Consider the following 15,998-nt stretch of genomic DNA (forward strand, 5'->3'; position numbering starts at 1 on the left):
TTCTAGGAGTTTTTTACATCAAATATAAGATACAGTATCATTAATTACGAAAGAACGTAAATAACTATATCTAACAAGTGAAGATAAAATAGAAAATATCATTATCGCATCTATTAAAAATTTTAATATTTTAAATAGATGAATTTGTGGATTCACCAAAGAGTAGACTCTACAACCACCGAAGGCTTGGCATGAAATCTTTTAACATGTTTCATCTAATATTTCATCATCAGACACAAAATATCAATGTATGAAAATATTCAGTAATGTATACAGGGCCACAGACTATGTTTGGAGGAGGAAATGGCAAATCAACAGTGGGATATTCCAAACTACTTTATTTTGAACCGATTGACAATAAAGTGTAAAACTTTACAGAGGCCAGTCATGGTGGCTCTCACCTGTAATCCCAGTACTTTGGGAGACCGAGGCAGGCAGATCATGAGGTCAAGAGTTCAAGACTATCTTGGCCACCATGATGAAACCATGTCTCTACTAAGAATATATAAATTAGCGGGGTTGGTGGTTCATGCCTGTAGTCCCAGCTACTTGGGAGGCTGAGGTAGGAGAGCCACTTGAACCCGGGACGCAGAGGTTGCAGAGAGCCGAGATCTCGCCACTGTACTCCAGCCTGGCAACACAGCAAGACTCTGTGTTTTGGCATGACCATTATGGGCCTTGGGGAAGATGAGCTGATTTCATCCCTCCGTTTATAACCATGATGTGGGAGCCTCATTTCACATGCACAGATTTTCTCCAAAGACTAGATGAACAGGCCTGAGCCCCCATGGTACTTGGAGTAATGACAGCCTTGTACCCATGCCATTCTCTCTTCCCATACTTGTTTCAGGCCATCATGCATTCAGTGCCTGAGTGGACAGAGATCCAAACCCAGGTACTCTCACAAATCTGGAGCCAATTCTAAAGCTTTTTGAATTCCAGCTCAGCTCAGACTGTCACCTGCTTGGGACTGTGGGTGACTGTGGACTCTGGACTGGGATGTGCTGTGTCCATGTGACAGTCTTCCTCCCCAAGAGCTGTTCAAGAAGGTGGTGCCCTAGGAGTGCCATCTGAACTCAGTGGAACAAGAAGGGCAGGTAGCACCTGACACCCACTGTTCATGCCACCATCACCCAGCTTCTCAGTGTGGTTATTTGAAGAAGTCTCTGCTCTATGAAAATCCTAATCAACAACAACAACAATAGCAACAACAACAACAACAATAAAAGTTAAAAAAAAAAAAAAACATAAAGAAAGAAAATCCTAATTTTGCTGGTGTTCTTCAGCAGGAGAAGTGATATTTTGTAGTCCTCATAGTTGACAAGTCCAGGATCTTATAATGCTAATTTCTCTCTTTAAAATAAGATGGCGTTAGTAGGCCGAATACCGATGAAATCCATGCTGATGGCCCTTTTCATAGCGGCGACATCTTGATGCAAGTTTTTGTATTCACAGGGCCGTGACATAGCCTAGGAAGGTCAATCAAAGAGAAAACGGGTACAATTTTTAAAAAGGCTCCAACATTTTTTAAAAGGCATCATGGATGAGAAGCCACACATACAGATTCCTTTAGCGGGTTCCCTTGCAGCTGCTTTGGCTGAGGTTTACGCTGCCAGGTTCTGAGGATGCAACTCCCTGCCCATTCACTAAGGTAGTCTCCTTTAAGAGCTATGAAAAGACTGCCAGAGCCAAGAGGAACTTAACTTTATAATTTTAAAATTGGGCTCATTGCTTGGTGATACTGTCACATACAAAATAAAACAGGGCTCCTAAAGATTTTCAGAGTATTGTGACAAACTTCTAACAATATTATCTGTTACCTGTGCCCTTGTTCCTTCAACATAATCCACATACACTTGTGCCAAACAATCAACTTACTGAGCGATTCAAATTCTACCCGATCCTTAGTAGTTACTGCACACTCCAAGCAGATTTTAATGAGGCAGGTGCCTGCTGGATTGTTTTGGAACATCCCAGAAGTCTAATGATTGAAGCATCAAAAGGTGCTACTCTACTTGCACATTGTGGTAGAGAAATACATTTTTTAAATTGCATTTGAGGTTTTGGGGTACATGTGAAGAACATGCAAGATTGTTGCATGGGTACACACACGGCAACATGATTTGCTGCCTTCCTCCTTTCCACCAATATCTGGCATTCCTTCCCATGCTATCTCTCCCCAACTCCCCACCCCCGCCTTTCCCTCCCTTATTTCCCCCCAACAGACCCTAGTGTGTGATGCTCCCCTCCCTGTGTCCATGCATTATTCCAAAGTACCACCAAGACACCAGAGACAGTGCCCATTTTAAATGTGTCTATTTCAGTTAAAATTTTCCTGTATACTCACCAGGAGTCATAAGCCATAAATCTTACATTGTCCCATGAAGCCATTTTCACTACAAACCCATGTCCTTCCGACACCTAGTACTTGAAACACTGGCACCTTATACAGTCTAAGCACAAGTCTCTCAGCCACTACTGCTTTGGCTGATAAACTCCTGGGACTGCACCGAGATATGCAGAATAGACGAGGACACGAAACTGCAAACTGCTTCAGTAAGACAGTCAAGAGCAGTAAGTGCATTGTCTACTTAGATATAATTAGGAATACAACTGCATTTATTCACGAATGTTATGTGAACGGGTAGAAATTAAAAACAAAACCCATTAAGAACAGATTAAGTTTAATTAAAAATATTCTGAATTATGGTCAAAGCAGTGAGAATATCGATCATTTTTTAAAATATAGATCCTTGGCCGGGTGCAGTGGCTCATCCTTGTAATCCCAACACTTTGGGAGGCCAAGGCGGGCAGATCACCCGAGGTCGGGAGTTCAACACCAGCCTGACCAACATGGAGGAATCCTGTCTCTAATAAGAATACAAAATATCCGGGCATGCTGGTGCATGCACATAATCCCAGCTACTCGGGAGGCAAAGGTAGGGGAATCGCTTGGACCCAGGATGCAGAGGTTGCAGTGAGCCGAGATCACACCATTGCACTCTAGCCTGGGCAACAAGAGCAAAACTCCTCCTCATAAAATAATAATAACAATAATATTAAGGATTCTTGTATAAAACATAAAAGACAAGAAATATGATGCCAAAGAAATAAGCACTTTGGTCTGTTACTTTTAAGGCTTTCCTTTTCCTAATCACCACTTAATATGATTTTGTCACAGATGTTGGCTTTTGTGGCTGATGGGAAACTCCACTAAGTGACTTCACAGCCTTACCTTCAATCTCTCTGCTTTATCTTTGTGAAGAAAAGTAAAATGAAAATACAGGTCATGGTCATACGCCAAGGCACGCAGGTCAAAGTAATATTTTGCATAAACACCGGCAGACACATGAATATTCAACTCAAGCAGCTCCAAAAAACACTTCTCCATCTTACTCCTGCGGGAGGAGAAACACAAGAAAGCCAACACAGGACAATTTGAGTCAAGTGGGTTATCTCTAAAAATATCATTCGGAGCTACCAGGAGGCTCCAAATTCTGCTTTGAAGCAAATAAAGGCTGCCTGGTCGGGTCCTTATACTAATGTCCAAGCAAGGCACAGCTGCCTGGGGTCTCTTTGGCATCCCAGCACCCCAAGGATGGGATGAGGGATAGGTAGAGGCCTCTTCCGCACTCCTCCTGCTGACTTGGGGCTCATTCTTCACAGTTCCCTTAGGGCAGCTGCACAACTCAGACTCTACATATGCTCCTTCACAAACCCCACAATCGTGATCAGATGACAGGAATGATGGGTACCGTTTACTAGCTCTGAACAAGCTCCAGGCATGTTTGCCAGGACGATAACAGGAAGGGACTTACTGAAGTAGAGAAGCACCAACAGGAAGATGGCCCACATCTCCATGGCAACAAATGGACCCACGGAGAGCCACCCTATTACCTCGGAGGAGGAAAAACTCTAAGGCTTCAAGGAGGATTCATCCCAAATAAATACATAAATAACCAGTATACATTCCCTGGCAAAAAGAATCCCTTCCCTCTGCTCCAGCACACTAGGCTATGGCAAGGAGGCATAATGCAAGTTTCTGCTCACCTTAATATTATGAAGAGACTGGGGAAGAATAACATTTACAATTTGAAAGGCAGAAAAGTCAAGGAGAGATGTTTTGGCTAGACTAAACTCATTTTATAATGTGATTTAGAGTAGGGCCCTGGCCTTAACACGTGCAGTGTTGCTCTTGAGTTGGGAATGGAACCCTGAAGAACTCAGCATCTGTCACCCTTGGATAGAACAGAATGTGGGGGAGTTGGATGCAATGGGAGAGGAACGGACTGGGAGCCGTCCTCTGCCTCATGATCATCCAGCTGCCCTCACCAAAGCTAAATTATTAGTTACACAGTTAGAGTCATTCTGGCTGCTTTCAGAGTAACCCCTGTAATGGGTTAATGGCTTAAAACTGATCAATATCGGAACAATACATTTGGTTTCTTGGTTTGAAAGTTTTAACCTTTTATTGACTGGCAAAGTAAGTAAATGCTTGAAAGCGGAGGGCAGTTAGACTACAAGTCACGATGTGGGGATCTCATTTGCTGAACTTAATACCCAACTGAACCTACTTCCAAAATTAATTTTCTTTTCACATATCCACAATTCTATACAAAGGTAAATCAAACAATATTTGAATAGACAGCTTATCAGGACCTGACTTCCTACAGGAATTAATGGTACTTCACAGAATGAACGTATCTATTAATAGATGTTTAAACACTGAAGAAAAGAATTCTGTGTACAGACTATACATCTTCTGAGATTTCTGGTTTTTTAAACAGCTAGATGATTGAATAGCATACCCTTTACAACACAGCATTTCGGAACAGTGGCTACTTAGTTTAACTCTCTAGAAAGAAAATCTCTTCTAGGGAGACACATCGGTGTTGGAAATTTTATGAAAAATCTGACGGACAGCAGTTTTTTATCTGTTAAACTGATACTCAAAATGGGATCATTGCAAACAGTCAACAGCAGTAGGGTGAGACGCATGTCTATTAAATGCTTGGACACAATGCTTTTCAGCTTCCCAAGATCATGAACAGAAGCAACCTGTTCAGAGCATAGCTCCTGGTGTTTCTCCGTTCACACACAAACAGCTCTGTTTGGAGCCGGTCTTCTTGGGGCTGGCCTCTGCCTCCACTGCTCCTGGAGCTCACTTCTCTGGAAACCTGCACATATCCCTGCATGCTCTCTGATCTTGTGACTAGAAATCAGAGCCGCAGCCAGCTTAGCTGCAGGTTTTGAGAACAATTCAGCTGCCAAAATGGCAGAACTAAGTGTTCATGATTACAAATTTGAAACTACCTTTGCAAAAATTGTAACTGAGAAAATCATGACGGTGAAAGAGGATTGATCTGACTTCATCTCACTTCTCACCTCCAAGCTGTCCTTGTTCATTCCTACACAGAGGCCAAACTAACGTTGGAAGGAACTTAGTTTGTAGTTTAACTTTGAAACCAAGATGGTAACAATCCTTTCCCAAAACAAACCCCCTTCCCACCTGGGGACTAGATAGATGACCTTTCCAGAACTCACAAATTAGCCAAGACATTAGAAATTGTGGCTTAGGAGTCATGAGGCTGAAGGCTGCAAGAATCTGAACCTGCCCATATTGCTCCTGGGAATAACGTCACTATTGTAAAACCTAAAATCAGTGCTTGAGATATTTCACAGACCCTGTACTGGGATCACGTGACCCCACCCCAACAAATAAACGTGGCTCATCTGGTTCTGTGGCCCCCACCCAGGAGCCAACTCAATGCAGGAGGACAGCTTCGACTCCCTATGATTTCATCGCTGACCTGACCAATCAGCACTCCCCACTTTCTGACCCCCCTATCCACCAGATTGTTCTTTTTTAAAAAATTCCAGAGTTTTCAGAGACACTGATTTGAGTAATAGTAAAACTCTGGTCTCCCGTACACCTGTTTCTGCATGAATTCAACTCTTTCTCTATTAATTATCCTGTATTGATAAATCAGCTCTGGCTAGGCAGCAGGCAAGGAGAAATCAGGCAGTCACAAATCTTGCTTCCTTTAAGGGACCAGTTTGCAAATGGATCACTATGATTAAACTCACTTTAGCATTTGCAACTTTCAAAGTACTTCCATTTGTTTCAAATTTGTTTGCTGTCACACTCTTTGCTAAAATGCATACCACAAATATCACAATGATCATTTGGTTTATCGTATTAGAAAAGTGGTGGCAAAAATGTTTTTTTTTGTTTGTTTTTTATTGCATTTTAGGTTTTGGGGTACATGTTTGTTTCTTAGAAAGAGTCTGGCTCCATCACCCAGGACTGGAGTGCAGTCACGTGATCACAGCTCACTACCATCTAAACTTACCAGGCTCAGGCAATTCTCCCACGTCAGACTCCCAAATAGCAGGGACTACTACATGCACTTGCCAACACACTTGGCTAATTTTTAAAAAAAATTTTTGTATGGACGGTCTTCACTGTGTTACCCAGCAGGTCTGAACTCCTGTGCTCAAGTGATCCACTAACCTCGGCCTCCTGAAGGGCTGGGATTACAGGCATGGGCCACTGAGCTCAGGGGCCAAGTTGTTATTTTGAATGTATATATGTACACACTGCAGTATATCTACAATATACACTGTATCTTCAGTTGTAGACATACACTGAGATGATTCTCAGTAACAGTCCTATCGGGAGTCCTGGGCAAAGATTACAAAACTAACTTGTGCCACTGCCTGCCATCATCATCTCTGCGGCTGCTCAACGTAAACAAGAGCTACTCCCTCATCTTGCACCAGATGTAGCTGACACAGCTGTCCTCACTGTCCAGCGGGCACCCAGGGCACCTCTGCTGGAAATACTCCCCTGCTCACCCTGCCTGCTTCAGGCCCTTCACTTCACAGCAGTCATAAGGCCAGATTGGAAGGGAACCCTGGGGAAGCTGTGTTGCAGTGTCATGTTGGTGCATCTGGGAGGGGCCCCATGACCCCACAATGCTCCCCACACTCTCATAAACAACTACTGGCCCCCAGCCTACTTCTGTGAATGTCTGAGTACCCATGGAGCCTGTGAGTGTGGTGGGTATAGGGTGATGCCCCAGAAATGCTTCTCACACTGCGGGAGGTGAACACAGAAGCTTCTAACTCATCAGATAGATTTCCAAACACATGCCAGGATCCCAGTGGGGAGGAGCCAAGGCACAGAAGTCTGTAGCTATTTAACATCATATCTCAAGGTTCCTATAAAAACAGATCTTCAGATTAAAGGGGGAGACAAGGACCAGCAAAAGCAAATACACAATGGGTGACCTGTTAAAGCTGTAATTTCTGCATAGTCCAGAGGCCTTAAGACCTTAACTGTGGCCAATTAATTCAAAGGCCAGATGTTTGCCCCTTCAAAGGAGACTGAAACTGGCAGGCAGCTTCTAAAAAGCTACAAAGATATTCACTGTACTGTGTCATTCTGACAGCACGCTTGTAAGAGGTTTGCCAAAAAACAATCAGAAAAACACTTTTCAGTTTATCAGCCAGTTATTACAACAGTAACGCATCAAGACTTACCCATTCATGGTGGAAAATTTAAACTGTTATACTAAAGCTGGATAGATTGAAGTCTGCGGTCTCATGCCTATTTCCTTTATCTGCACAATGAAACTTATGAAGATCTTTCTTACAGTGATAACTTGGAGAGCAAATGAGGCATGGAAAATGATCACAAAGTTAGCCAAAACCTTAGAAACTCACATTGTCTCAACTGCAACATCCTTGGGATTTTTGCTGTCATCCACACTCCACAGACGATGACTTCTCCAAAGCTTGGAGGCCAGAAGCATGGCTCCCAGGACAATTTTTTTCCAATTAGTAGGACAAAGATCGATGTTAGCATTAGTTAAAAGGCGTTCGATGTACACCTGCAAAAGAGAGCACTTGTCTTTGATTTCAGTTCTGTTTCAGTGTGGTGATAAGAACATTTAAGAATGAAAGACTTCTGGTTTTGGCCAGAAAGTAAGTGCCTTTTATTCTTATGCTCTGCAGAGACTTTGCTCAGACAAAGCGAGAGGCCAAGTCACAGTCACGGTCAGATAGCTCGGCAGCATACTCTGCCCACAGAAATTTCCATGCCAGTTTCACTCACAGGGATGTGAACATGAAGAAAGGCACCTTCAGCACCTTCACGCTCATGAAAGGCAGCACAAACACAGGCCTCATGCAGATTAAGGTTGTTCAGGAAACACTACAGTACCATGCGTGTGCAGCGTCATACCTGGCTGGCAGGTAGACAGGAATTTTCCAGGTGTGCCAGGCTCGAATGTGTAGCACCCAAGTCATACTGACAACACTGCTGTCTTCTCCTTTTCACAATAACTAACTTGCTTTTGGGACACAGGCTTAGGAACTGCAGGTCAAGAGTGCCTCCCAGTGCTACCGGGCAGACAGCATGACAAGGGCAGATCTCTGTTGCTGAGAAACAGTCCCTGTATTTAGTGCCTTCTTGAGGAACGCATGTGAATGAATGGAGGGCCCTGCTCACAGCCCCTATTTTCCATGACTCCACGATTACTTCACGAAAAATTATTCTTATCCTACAGTATCTGCATTCAGTCAATTCTGGGGGTTTGAAGGCAGAGAGAGTTGCCGGCCTCTGTATCCTTGGGGTGCCACTAAACCTGTCAAGTAGTTTATGAGATAATCTCAGAGTATTACAGAAAGTATTCTCTATCTATCCAATCTCTATCCTATAAAGAACTGGGTGAGGAACCAGCTGAGTGAAGGTTACAGAGATAAGCTGTGAGGTGTTGCTACCTCAGAGGGTGCTCTGTAGAAGAGTATGACTCTATGCTACTTGAAGTCTTTGTATCAAGGTGAAAAACAAACAAACAAACAAAAAAACAGTTCATCTTAAGAGAGTTCATTTATTGTCTGAACATGATCAGATTGGCGGCTCAGATCTGGCAATGTTCTCCAGAGTCAACTGTGTTTTCCAAATCACATGGCCCTTGAACATGACATGTTCTTATGACAGATGCTGCTCCCTTTCTCCAAAACTCTGCACTGTCGGGTATCCAAGGAATAACCCTCCCTCCCAGGGTTCAACTCCACAGGACTCATGAGAGAGCACTGAAACAGCACTGGCGAGCCCTCAACTTCCTGTCACCTTTACTGCTAAGCCAGTGACCTGCTGACACTTGTCGATACCACTTGCCCTCCTGGGTCAGTGAGAAAGTTCCTGTTTTAACACCGACTCTTCTATCAGCATGATGGATCCTATCCCACTTTTGCAGAACACTGTTCCCCAAATCACCTCTTCTTGAAGACTCTCTCCCTCTCTGCCAGAGATTTTCTCCAATACAAATGTGTTGCCTGTTCCCATCCCGCTCCCCCCAGCTCCCCCAGGACATCCTCTCATTTGCTCACAGTGTCATGCCCTGGTGGCTGCTCCTCACCTCCCAGCTCTCCTTAACCACCCCCCACCCTCATCACTCACCTGACACTCCTCATCACTCACCTGAGACTCCTCATCACTCACCTGAGACTCCTCATCACTCACCTGACACTCCTCATCACTCACCTGACACTCCTCATCACTCACCTGACACTCCTCATCACTCACCTGACACTCATCATCACTCACCTGACACTCCTCATCACTCACCTGACACTCATCATCACTCACCTGACACTCCTCATCACTCACCTGACACTCCTCATCACTCACCTGACACTCCTCATCACTCACCTGACACTCCTCATCACTCACCTGACACTCCTCTTACCGAGGTCCCCGCAGTCTTCACACCCACAAACCGGGGCCCTTCACCCCAAGGCTCCACTCCCCAACCTGGCCCTAATCTTCTCCAGGGAATTGCCATTGCTCCTGGGGACTAACACTTACATGTGTGTTGCCGTCCTCCAATCCCCGTGCAATCCTCTATGGCTACCTTCGCTGGCAGGCTGCCTGCTTCAGGTTCTGGGCCGCCACGTGTCACGGCTCACCTGTAACAGCCTAGTTGCTTCTTAGTCCTCTTCTCTGCCCCAACCCTCCTCCCAACTATGGTCTACTCTCCCCAAAGCACTTGGGATACCCTCTAAATTAAGAACACTGCACTCCCCTGCTCAAGATCTACCATTAGTCCCCACTTCAAACTGGAATAAGACCTCTGGTCTGCAAGCCAGAGGGCCCTGCGAGCGACGGCTCTGCCTGTGCGGCCGCATCTCTTCCATTCTGTCCTTCATTTCTCTCACCACACGGGCTCCCTGCTGTCTGTTCCTGGAACACACGTGAAATGTGCTCCTGTCTCAGTCCTGGCACTCATCCCGCTGCCTTTAATGCCAGCTCCTTATCATCCTCGCTTTATAGTCAGGTCACTGCTCAGATGTGACCTCTCCAGAGAGGCTCTTCCTGATCATTCTATCTGAGACAGCGAGCCCCTCCCATTACACTCTCTCTGAATCGTGCTTTATCATTTTGCTATTTGCCATTACCTAAAATAAGAACTGCTTTCCTCATTAAAACAAATGCCTCATAAAGACAAGGACTGTGCTCCACCTGTCCTCTTCTCTACCCCAGCACTTAGAAGAGTGGCACAGGGCTGGCATCCCAGGGGTGCTTATGGAATGGGCACCTTCTTGGCAGCCTGTAGCACTGTGACCACAGCGTTTCCTATCGCGAACCCTTTGTTCTTATCATTTTTTCCTGCTCTTCCTCCTCCCACTCTGGCCACTTTGCTGGGGGCTTGTTCCTCACATGCTGGTGGGCTTTACAGAGCTATCTTTTGTCCGTCTTCTCTTTTCTTCCCCTTTTCCTGAGTAGCTGCAACTATAGGCATGTCCCACCATGTCTAACTTGTCCACTTTCATTCTAAACACTTTCTTTGTATTTTAGCAGATACTCTTCCCCCCGCCCCCCACCCCCCCGAGAGTTTAGCTGTTGTTGTGCAGGCTGGAGGGCAGTAGTGCAATCTTGGCTCACTGCAACCTCTGCCTCCCAGGTTCCAAAGATTCTCCTGCTTGAGCCTCCCAAGTACCTGGGATTACAGGTGTCCACCACGATGCCTACGTAAATTTTTTTGTATTTTTTAGAAGAGACAGGGTTTCACCATGTTGGCCAGGCTGAACTTGAACTCCTGACCTCAGGTGATCTGCCCGACTTGGTCTCCCAAAGAGCTGGGATTACAGGCGTGAGCCATCGTGCTTCACCTTGAGCAGCTACTCTTACTCTTCATTCCTTACCTCCAGCTCAGATTCATGCTCCAGTCCCATACATCCGAATCATGACTGCACTGCTCAGATTCATGCTCCAGTCCTTTAGATTCAAACAATGACTGCACACGTCACTCTGCTATCTCACAGGCACACCAAATTCAGCCTGTATAGTGAACTCCCCCTTCTTCCAATCCAGCTTTCCCTCCAGCATCAGCTCTCTCTCTCTCCATCTGGAAGTACCACTCCTGCTTCCCTCCAGCATGTGCTGAGCATTCCCAATGGCTGCAGCTCCATTAAATGACCTGCATCTGATCCAGTGCTCACAGAGAGGTTTCTATGCGGGTGCCCAGCAGAAGCCTTCGACCCTCAGCTCTAGCCAGATGCTAAAGGAGAGGGTACTGCTCTAAGTATCCTTTCTCTCCAGGCTGTGTGATTGACATTCCTCTACAGGTTAGTGTGGAGAGGGGTCAAACAATCCCAACCATCTGAACAGGACTTTATATTCAGAATGAGTCTCACCACAGGAATTCTGTGAGAACCATGTAGAGGTAAGGAAGTAGCTATGGCTTGGCAGGCTAACTAGCAAAGCCCGTGTCCAAGTCTTTATTATTATTATTATTAAAATACTGAGTTTTATTTCACATGTGTATTTTTGTCTCCCCACCCTTTCCATGTCTGACCACTACTACTATGTCCTATCATAACATACCATACATACTTAAAACCAAGCAAAGGGTGGAGTTCCATCTTTAAAAACTACAGGCATTTTGGACAACATATTCTTGGCAATGGTATCTGGACAACATTTATCAAACACGGTAGGGAAAATTCTCACTCTGCATTATAAAAAGGACAGCCAGATAGCAACTGTTACTGAAATGAAATAAGACGGAAAATTTTTAACAAATTGTTTAAACTGTTTTCTTTTCTTTTTTTTTTTTTTTTTTTTTGAGACGGAGTTTCACTCTTGTTACCCAGGCTGGAGTGCAATGGCGCGATCTCGGCTCACCGCAATCTCCACCTCCTGGGTTCAGGCAATTCTCCTGCCTCAGCCTCCTGAGTAGCTGGGATTACAGGCACGCGCCACCATGCCCAGCTAATTTTTTTTGTATTTTTAGTAGAGACGGGGTTTCACCATGTTGACCAGGATGGTCTCGATCTCTCGACCTCGTGATCCACCCGCCTCGGCCTCCCAAAGTGCTGGGATTACAGGCTTGAGCCACCGCGCCCGGCAAACTGTTTTCTTAAAGAGACTTCCTCCACTGCCAGAGATCTTAAATAGCCCCCTGGTCAGTCATCCGGAAGCAATTCTTCACATAATTGGTGAACTTGGCTTCCACTTTGGGAAGAGAACCACCTTTTTCTATACTTGCTTGCATTTTTGCTTTAATGTCTTCTACAGAACTAGGTCCTTTTGGTGTTTTTGGAGTTTTTTTCTGTTTTTTGAAGGATTCTTGTCCTTTTGATCTTGGTGTTGATGATGGTTTTGAGTCTTTTCCATTCTGATTTGACTTTTGTGCATTTTTGGCTGGAGTATCGCATATAGATTTCTTCACTGGCACTTTTTGTTCAGTTTCTTCATCATCGAAATCATCATCACCATCATCTTCTTCATCATGATCTTCATCAGCAGCAAGTTTCACTTTTTTCTGTGGAACCTTGCTATCACCTCCAGGGGCAGACCGCTTTCCAGACATACTTCAGAGTTTCACATCCTCCTCCTCCTCGCCTTCTGACTGCATCTTCCTCCACAGCTACTAAGTGCTGTCCACTGATATGCACTGGCCCTGAACCACACTTCAATCCTAAGACCACTGTGGTGTTATTTCAAAGCCCCCAAGGGAAATCGTTGGCTGTACAGACATTTTCAAAGTTGCCAGTGTTACTTTAATTGGACTGCTTTTGTAATTCATTGCCTCTGCTTCAACAATGTGCAACTCATCCTTTGCACCAGCCCCTAAACTGACCGTTCTTAAAGATAACTGGTGCTCATTTTCATCATTATCCACCTTAAAGTGATCATCTTTGTCGGCCTTTAGTTCACAACCGAAAAGATAGTTCTGGGGCCTCAGGGGGCTCATGTCCATGTCCATCGAATCTTCCATCGGGTGGCGACACGCACTTAGGTGGAAGAGAAGGCGGACGGAGATAAATGACGACTGCTCAAAAGAACAGCCACTCAGGACAGACTCACACCCCCGTGTCCAATTCTTACTGGTTCCACATGCCCGGGCAATTTCCCGAGCAGGCACAAGAGGTCACCAGGAACAACAAAGCATTCAGAGCAGCAGCTCCATGTCAGAGCTGGGGGGAAATAACAGCCTGGAACTCAGCTTAGACCTGCATTGGAATCTGTTGAGGGAGAAATCAGAAGTCTCTCCTGCTGCTTTTAGTAGCAACCATTCTGTGATAAGAAAAGCAATGGCATCATTTTAAAACACGATGATGATCAAACTCTAATATGCGTATTTACTTTGCTTGCAGAGCTTTCTCTTAAAAGATCTGACGATAACTTTAGGAACTGACTTTTATTTAGAAACATGGTCATATGCTGTTTAGGAGACCGGTTATTAGAGATGCTTTATAGATAAGAAATAGCTTACCAATGCTACGATTGCACATGGAGCTGTTAGTTTTGTGACTAGAAAAAGAGTACAGAAATATCTGAATATGCAGTTGCGTGTGGGATCATCCTCAAAGGATTTCCCTGGAATCTCTTCTTGCTGAAAGAAGACAAAAGGCAACATAAATATTCATACAAGAAAACTTCCTAAGTACTCTCAAGATGGGAATATAAATTTGTGCCCACGTGTCCCTTACAATAATCTTGCTGGGATAAAATGTCTTTTAGTTTTAAGAATATAAACAGTGGGATTGTAAAATATTTTTGGTTTTCTGTGAACATACGTGCTAAGGTGGCCCCGTTTGGCTATCATATGCCTGAAGAAGGATGTTTTTAAGTTTTTATAGTGTTTAAACAAATTTAAATTTAAATTGTTTTCTAATTCTGAGTTTGTGCATATTTGTTAGGACTACTTACAATTATTTATATTGTTTGCTGTTATAAAAAATTATCTTTTAAAATGACACATTTTGTTATTTGGATGTTATGTTTATTCCCATTAGTGCACAAATTAAGCAAAGCTGTAAGTCAGCTCTGACTCCAGTGTGTCCAATTTACACACTCCTTACATAACATGATTAGACATAATTTGGCGAAGACCTAATGGTGGATGATTTTGACTTCATCATGAAATAAACACAACTCTGTAAGACATACACAGAACCTCAGAGAAAGTGACACTTACTGAAAGTGGATGTATCGTCTCATCAAAAATAGCCAGAGATCTATTTGCATATCTATAAAAGAAGAATGTGCATTTAAGAAATTGATTCAGGAATTGTTAATAGGGCGTGGAGGGTGGAGGGAGATACTTCTTGTTTGCTTTGGTAAAGTTTGTTCACCAAAACAGTTGTTGCCAATTTTTCTCCTGGATCATGGCCTTCAGAGGGTTCCTTGGCCTCTTTTTCATCAGCACATCACGTTCTGAACTGGAAAGTCTTTTCGACATTGATGAGCCAGACTTGCCTTTAAATACTGACTCCCGCTAACAGGCAATGGTAATAAGCTGTATCTGTTTTTACTCCTCTAACCTCATGGTGGAATACAAGAACATTTTAGAAAGCAGTAGTTGTTGGCAATAAAGATTTTAGAAATTTTAGAATCAAGTAAGATTTCCATATCTTTCTTTATTATACTTTGTTTGCTGATGTAGTTTGAGTTACAGACTTAATTGCCTTTTCATTTTAAAAGAAGCCAGTCTTTAATGAACTTTAAAAACTAACACATTATGTGATCATTTAGGAAACCAGTGGTTCTCCCAGTGTGGTTTGTGGACCCCTGAGATTTCCTAGAAGACCCATGATGTCAAAACTGATTGTTACTGTTGTCATTGTTTGGCTCTTTCACCCAGGATAGAGCACAGTGGTACAAATCTGACTCACTGCAGGCTTGACTCCGTGGTCTCAAGCAATCCTCCTGCCTCAGCGTCCCAAGTAGCTGGGACAAAATTTTCATACCACCATGCCCAACTAATGTTTTTCTTTTTCTTTTTCTTTTTTTCTTTTTTTTTTTTTTTGATAGATGGGGTCTTGCCACATTGCCCAGGCTGGTCTCAAACACCTGATTCAAAGTAATTCTCCCACCTTGGCCTCCCAAAGTGCTGGGATTACTGGTGTCAACCACCATGTATGGCCCAAACTGATCTTGCAAGAATATTAATTCAACCTGAGAAGCTGATTGAAAATAAAACACACTAATAATTTATTACTTTTTTAAAGTATTAAGATATTGATTGCTTTCTCCCTGTTCAACACTTGTAATGACTGTTTAAAAGGAAAAGTGGATAAAACTGATGGTTTCTCAGTATGAATAAGGGCAGTGGTACCGAATTATACCAGTAGTCATTCGACTCTTCACTGCCCCTTGCAGTTTTTATTAAAGTAGCATGTTTCACTGAAGAATGTCCTTGATGAAACAGTAAAAATTAATGTTGTTGTTAAATTTTGACCTCTCCTTTTAATATTCTAAGTAGAAAGTTCACATAAAGCGCTTCTGCATACTGAAGTATGGTCATGTGAAACAAGAGCACTTGTGATTTAATTGTGAGCTGAAAAAGCCAAATTTTTACACAACACCATTTTTATCTGAAAGCACAACTGACTGTTATCCAAAAAATTAAGTCAAGTGAGTCTGTCTGTCATTTCAAGGAAAATAATAAGTATGTGTTGTCTATAATAAAGCTAAAACT

At 43.5% G+C, this 15,998-nt stretch overlaps 1 protein-coding gene and 1 pseudogene across 1 annotated transcript; both read right to left on the bottom strand.

Annotated features, from left to right (window-relative positions):
• On the bottom strand, positions 1-15,184 carry CCNYL1B (cyclin Y like 1B). The gene is made up of 5 exons (XM_074403480.1): positions 14,496-15,184; positions 13,791-13,910; positions 7,729-7,895; positions 3,236-3,398; positions 1-1,469 (listed from the first exon to the last, which is right to left on the bottom strand). Exons 3-5 carry the CDS (start codon positions 7,815-7,817, stop codon positions 1,356-1,358), a joined length of 366 nt encoding a protein of 121 aa, XP_074259581.1. The 5' UTR covers positions 7,818-7,895; positions 13,791-13,910; positions 14,496-15,184; the 3' UTR covers positions 1-1,355.
• On the bottom strand, positions 12,432-13,362 carry LOC141585217 (nucleophosmin pseudogene; annotated as a pseudogene).
• Positions 15,185-15,998: the final 814 nt, after the last annotated feature.

Source organism: Saimiri boliviensis, chromosome 1 (genome assembly GCF_048565385.1).
Source record: "Saimiri boliviensis isolate mSaiBol1 chromosome 1, mSaiBol1.pri, whole genome shotgun sequence".
NCBI classification, from domain to species: domain Eukaryota; kingdom Metazoa; phylum Chordata; class Mammalia; order Primates; family Cebidae; genus Saimiri; species Saimiri boliviensis.

What these genes read in the sequence shown, in the direction of transcription:
- CCNYL1B (XM_074403480.1), bottom strand. Translation starts at nt 7,817, where the DNA reads ATGCTTCTGGCCTCCAAGCTTTGGAGAAGTCATCGTCTGTGGAGTGTG. An exon ending in GATGTTGCAGTTGAGACAAT is followed by an intron (nt 3,399 to 7,728) that starts GTGAGTTTCTAA and finishes CTCCTCCCGCAG; the next exon opens with GAGTAAGATGGAGAAGTGTT. An exon ending in ATAAAGCAGAGAGATTGAAG is followed by an intron (nt 1,470 to 3,235) that starts GTAAGGCTGTGA and finishes TGACCTTCCTAG; the next exon opens with GCTATGTCACGGCCCTGTGA.